This window comes from Triticum urartu, chromosome 1A (genome assembly GCF_056163025.1).
Source record: "Triticum urartu cultivar PI428250 chromosome 1A, HENAU_Tu73, whole genome shotgun sequence".
Lineage (NCBI taxonomy): Eukaryota > Viridiplantae > Streptophyta > Magnoliopsida > Poales > Poaceae > Triticum > Triticum urartu.
In genome coordinates this window covers 362,250,622-362,256,614 of record NC_141873.1, presented here as the reverse complement: position 1 = coordinate 362,256,614, position 5,993 = coordinate 362,250,622, and the positions used below count along the sequence as shown (strand labels likewise).

Genomic DNA, 5,993 nt, shown 5'->3' with positions numbered 1-5,993 from the left:
CGGGACTCCGAACAAACTTCGGTCATAAAATCACATAACTCATAGTACAAATCGTCACAGAACGTTAAGCTTGCGGTCCCTACGGGTTCGAGAACTATGTAGACATGACCGAGACTCATCTCCAGTCAATAACCAATAACGGAACCTGGATGCTCATATTGGTTCCTACATATTCTACGAAGATCTTTATCGGTCAAACCGCATAAAGATATACGTTGTTCCCTTTGTCATCGGTATGTTACTTGCCCGAGATTCGATCGTCGGTATCTCAATACCTAGTTCAATCTCGTTACCGGCAAGTCTCTTTACTCGTTCCGTAATGCATCATCCTGCAACTAACTCATTATTTGCTTGCAAGGCTTATAGTGATGTGCATTACCGAGAGGGCCCAGAGATACCTCTCCGATAGACAGAGTAACAAAACCTAATCTCGATCTATGTCAACTTAACAAACACCGTTGGAGACACCTGTAGAGTATCTTTATAATCACCCAGTTACGTTGTGACATTTGATAGCACACAAGGTGTTCCTCCAGTATTCGGGAGTTGCATAATCTCATAGTCAGAGGAACATGTATAAGTCATGAAGAAAGCAGTAGCAATAGAACTCAACGATCATTATGCTAAGCTAACGGATGGGTCTTGTCCATCACATCATTCTCTAATGATGTGATTCCGTTTATCAAATGACAACACATGTCCATGGCTAGGAAACTTAACCATCTTTGATTAACGAGCTAGTCAAGTAGAGGCATACTAGGGACACTCTGTTTGTCTATGTATTCACACATGTACTAAGTTTCCGGTTAATACAATTCTAACATGAATAATAAACATTTATCATGATATAAGGAAATATAAATAACAACTTTATTATTGCCTCTAGGGCATATTTCCTTCAGAGCCCGGTGGCCATGGCCATGTGGGCGGCATGGTAGCGGGGGTGTAGCGTTCAGTGGCGTCGAGTGTTGGCCGGGGTGAAAACATGTCTATCTCCAGACGGACCAACGGTGACGAAGCTTCTTCCCTTCTTGAAGGCGTCGTCGTGGCTCTCACTGCCCGTCGTGCGGCTCCAGGGGAAATTCTGATCCTCGGATCGGGCGGTGGCGGTGCTCCGGTGTCGTATCCTTCCTGAAGGTGCCGCCTTGGAGCCCATGGTTCGTCGTATGCGGCTTCATTTCTTCGCGATGGCGTGTTCCCGGTTACTCTTGTAGTGCTAGGGGTAGTGTTGCTGCTATCGGCGCCTGCGCCTATGTATCATGCTTTGGGTGTGTGCGTGTGTTATGATGGCGTGTGTTTCTATCAAGTTATTGTTGATCGTTGCTTCATATATAAAGCGGGGCGAAAACCTTTTTAGATAAAATATACATATAAAAATATATATACATATGAATACGTTAGCTGGTCTGCAAGTTCCTAGCTGAGTGGACGGCTGATGCATGCACCTTTCGTGCATGAAAGAATTGCTTTTTTAGGGCACGGCCATCGAAAATATTACACACACGGATCTTTACGGGCTACGACGGACTCCTTCCATCTTAGACTACCCACAATGACCCATGTTACTACTCTATGTTACTATCCATTGTGGCTAGTCTGATTGTTAACTTTCCCCCCTGATTTTAATGAAAATGGGGTCCGCTTCACCTCTTCTTTCCAATCACATCTTTCCACATCAGCACGCCCAGTAAACATTCGTGAAATCTCTCCGTGCGTGTAGCAAAGCTCCACGGCCATAGACACACGAGACACGCACATTTATATACCCAAGCACGCGCACCCGTATCACGTCGGGTCACTGAAGTTTATAATATTTTTCTTCGCGTGTGTAAAGATGTGCACTGTCCCGTGAAAGTGGCTACACCTTTTGTGAGTGGAAATGAACGCGTCCATGTACATACACGATACACACATCGAACATTTTAGTTCTCCAAAAGGTGGTCGCTGTCGTCGGCCGGGTGGGTGCCGGCGGGGTGCATCTCCACCTCATCCTTCCGCTGCAGCTGCTGGTAGCGCTTCTCGGCCTCGGGCATGGCCCCCATGATGGCCCTGAGCCGCAGGTTCACGTCGTCGAGGCGCTGGTACACGATGTCGTTGGTCAGCATCCCCGCGCACACCATGCTGATGGTGTCCCAGCTCTCCACCAGCGGCATCAGGATGATCACCGCCGAGCCCACCGTGCCCCACGCGATCGCGATCGCCGCCCACAGCGTGAAGTACCCCAGGCTGAACCTCCCCGCCGGCACCGACAGCGCCGGCCACAGCACCACGATCACGACCGTGAACACCAGGCCCCACTTGACGATCCACCGCTTGGCGTGCACCAGCTTCGCCTCCTGGAGCTCGTCGTCGTCTTCGGCGGCCACGCTCTCCACCGTCGTGATCCGCCTGCTGCTCTCCCAGTCGTAGTTCTGCGGCGACACCAGGCTGCACACGCCGTGCACGGCCCCGCCCAGCAGTATGGACACCAGGTTGCCCGCCAGCATGGGCGCGTTCCGGCCGGTGGTGTCCAGGTTGACGCGGCCGTACTGCACCTTGGCCACCGTGAGCCAGACGATCACGCCGAGGACGCAGCCGCTGATGGTGCCGAGCATGGCGCCGAAGGCGTTGGCCTTGCTCCAGAGCAGCAGCAGAGCGATGGGGATGACGGCGGAGCCCACGAGGACGCCCATGGCCAGGTACATCCACCCGAGGGACACGCCCACGAGGTTGAGGACGACGGCCAGGACGCCCATGGAGCATCCGAAGGCGAGGATGACGGCCCTGGACACGAGGAGGATCTGCTTACCGGAGGCGCCCGGGTTGACGTAGGTGCGGTAGATGTCGTAGGTGAAGAGGGAGGAGACGGCGACGAGCTCTGCGGAGCCAGCGGAGGTGACGGCCATGAAGAGCATCGTGAGGAGGAGGACGGAGCCGGGCTTGCCCATGAGCGCGGTGGCGGTGGCCGGCGGGACGAGGCCCTTTGCCGCCTCCGCCGCGGTGATGGGGAGGTCGAGGGCGAGCGCGCCGAGGCCGAGCGATGTTGCCAGCGAGAATGGCACCGCGAACCACACCAGGCCGCCCAGCAGGTACCCCTTGTGCGTCGACGACGGCCGAGCGGCGATCGCGCTCATCCAGTACCCCTGCAATTGATCCAATTCCAATGCGCGATCGATCAAGCAAACCAGCACACCGCCGGACCGGAGCGCGGGAGGGACAATTAAGGAAGACTGTCACTTACGTTGTCGACGAAGACGGTGCCGAAATTGCCGACGATGTTGATGATGCCGAAGACGAGGCCGCCGGAGCTGAGCATGGTGAGGTAGGAACCCTTGAGGTTGCCGTGGACGGGGCCGCAAGACTGACCAGAGCGCGAGAGGTCGCCGGAGCAGTCCCTGGCGGCGCTGGCGACAACCAGGAGGCGCTCGTACACCACCTTGGGGCTGCCGAGGCTGCTGCTGGAGGTGTAGACGAGGAAGACGAAGACGAGGAGCACGGCGTGCACGACGACGGAGTGGATGTAGCTGGCGAGGAAAGTGGCCTTGAGCCCGCCGGCGAGCGTGTACACGATGACGCCGAGCGGGATGAGGAAGCTGGCGGCGTAGACGTTGACGCCGGTGAGCGCGTGCACGACGGCGGAGCCGCCGAGCAGCAGCATGGCGGTGACGATGACGTTGGTGGCGAGGCAGAAGGCGAGGAAGACGAGGTGCGCGCGGGCGCCCCACCGGGCCCTGACGATCTCGCAGACGGTGTGCGCGTTGGGCGCCTTGCGCTTGATCTCGATGGCCATGACCCCGAAGAGGAGCACCTGCACGGTGGCGCCGCTGGCGTACCAGAAGGGCCCGCTCACGCCGTACTGCCACGCCACGTTGGAGCTCTGCAGGATGGTCGCCGCCCACGTCCACTGCGACACGATCACGCTGGCGATCAGCCCCGTCTTCACGCTCCGGCCGGCGGTGTTGAACCACTCCGACGTCTGCAGCTGCGACCCGCCGACGTAGCGTTTCTCCAGCCACACCTACCATCATTTTCTCGTTTTCGTCAGTCAATTCCGATCCGCTAATTAATCTCTCTACCTGATGATGACAAGTGATCAAAAAATACTGTATTACCAGGAAGGAAGTGAAGAGCGCGAAGAAGGCGCCGAAGCCGAGGACGACGGCGTACCCGACGGCCTGCGTCAGCACCGGCTTGCCGCCGAAGAAGCTCTCGTCGCGGCTGCAGACCCCGTCCACCACCGAGTAGTACTGCCCGCCGAAACCCAGCTCCGGCGGCGGGCACACCACGCCGCCACCGCCCGACATATCGGATCAACTCTCTTCCGCCACGGCGAACTCGAATCAGGAATCCAAGACTCGCGCGTTGCGGTCAACGGCTCACTCTACCAATCCAGCTGATGGATGGGGAATCGGGAAGGGGTGGAGAGATTCACACTCCTCCAATATAGGAAGGCACTTGGCTGCTGGCTGTTGGATGTGGATGGATGGATGGATGCATCAATCACACTGCGCGCCACCGTATATATACAAGTCGTTGAGGAGAAAGAATTAACCAACTGGTTGTTTGTTTGGAAAATTAACCAATCGGTTCAGATTACTTCCGTGTTTTGTTGTGTGGTTGGGAGAATCTTTGACTTGGGCTATTTCGAGCCAATATGAAAACATTTATAAGAATCCACTGGTATATGTTCATGCCAGTTGAATCAAATAAATATAGAGAGATAATTTTTCATCTTACAGAAAAACTAAAAAATACACTTACGTTTTCCCAGTTATTTTGTCAACCTCGTCCTCATACGTCCTGCCGCGCAAAACTTGTAACATTTTGCAGCTTGCTATAGAAAAAAAAGAGCAAGTAGCCAAAGCCATGTATAATCATGATAGGCGTCATGATCCACTGTAATAAGAAATGGAGTGCAGTGGAGTCTAAATCTGAAAAGACGTCCTGATTTCTACTAACTCATTCATGATGTAAACTGATATTTCTTTACTCCAGAATCTACACTTACGACGGAATCTGAATCAAGCCGCTTCAGCAAACGTCACTTACAACCTTCAATAGTGAAACCTAAGGGTAAGAGTAGAGCGCCAAGGCGAAGAAGATTGCATCAAGAAATGTCATGAAATGCGGCACATGGCTAATGCACCTTGCATTCCATGCCAATCACATAATGAAGAGTGCGACGACAACCCATGTTGTCAACGCCAAGTGCAACGTCAACCTCACAACAAACAAGACGGTAAAGAGCGTTTCGACAAGCTCAAGTTCACCATGCTAAAGTTCTTCGGCGGCACCGACCCCAAATAATATCTCTCTTGGTCTCTCAAGGTTGATACAATCTTCCACGTCCATAACTTTGATGAGGCAAAGAAAATGGTGATGGCTTCCTTAAGTTTGATGAATACACTCTCATATGGTGGGAACAAGCACTTGAACAATGACAAGAGCAAGGAAAAACCTCCCATCACCACTTGGGATGCCATGAAATGAGTCATGAGGGCAATATTTGTGCCTACCCACTATACTTGAGATCTCTTCAAGAAGCTACAAGTTCTTAAGCAAGGCACCAAGTCCATGGAGGAATACTACAAGGAGATGGAAATTGCAATGATCTAAGACAATGTGAAGGAGTCGGATGAAAAACCATGGCTCGTTTCCTCAATAGACTCCACCATCTAATCAAGCGGATTGAGGATTTTCAACCATACAATAATTTTCTTGAGATGGTACATCAAGCCACAAAAGTGGAGAGACAAGTACAAGAAGATGTTGAGTGCTTCAAGTACTCTACTTGTCATCAAGAACCTTAGACACCAACACTCAAGCTCCCTCAAGTGTGATGCCTTATACTCAACTACTCAAGCTACCCTCTAGTGGTGGTCATTCAAGCTTCAAGGCACCGATAATATACCAATTACTAATATCCCAAGGGACTCAAACGACAAGACAATCAAGATTGAATGATTCAGTTGCAAACGCCCTGGTCGCAAGTCATTAGAGTTGTTGGGGAACGT

The 5,993-nt window shown here is 52.6% G+C and overlaps 1 protein-coding gene across 1 annotated transcript; it reads right to left on the bottom strand.

Annotated features, from left to right (window-relative positions):
- Window positions 1-1,799: 1,799 nt before the first annotated feature.
- Window positions 1,800-4,493, bottom strand: DUR3 (urea-proton symporter DEGRADATION OF UREA 3 (DUR3)). The gene is made up of 3 exons (XM_048677235.2): window positions 4,092-4,493; window positions 3,221-3,997; window positions 1,800-3,122 (listed from the first exon to the last, which is right to left on the bottom strand). The coding sequence occupies exons 1-3, from the start codon at window positions 4,281-4,283 to the stop codon at window positions 1,923-1,925; spliced, it is 2,169 nt and encodes a 722-aa protein (XP_048533192.1). The 5' UTR covers window positions 4,284-4,493; the 3' UTR covers window positions 1,800-1,922.
- Window positions 4,494-5,993: the final 1,500 nt, after the last annotated feature.

Bases quoted from the DNA above. Each gene is read 5' to 3' on its own strand.
- DUR3 (XM_048677235.2), bottom strand. From the start codon at position 4,283: ATGTCGGGCGGTGGCGGCGTGGTGTGCCCGCCGCCGGAGCTGGGTTTC. The intron at 3,998-4,091 runs GTAATACAGTAT...AAATGATGGTAG, and splicing joins CGCTCTTCACTTCCTTCCTG to GTGTGGCTGGAGAAACGCTA. The intron at 3,123-3,220 runs GTAAGTGACAGT...GATCAATTGCAG, and splicing joins GCACCGTCTTCGTCGACAAC to GGGTACTGGATGAGCGCGAT.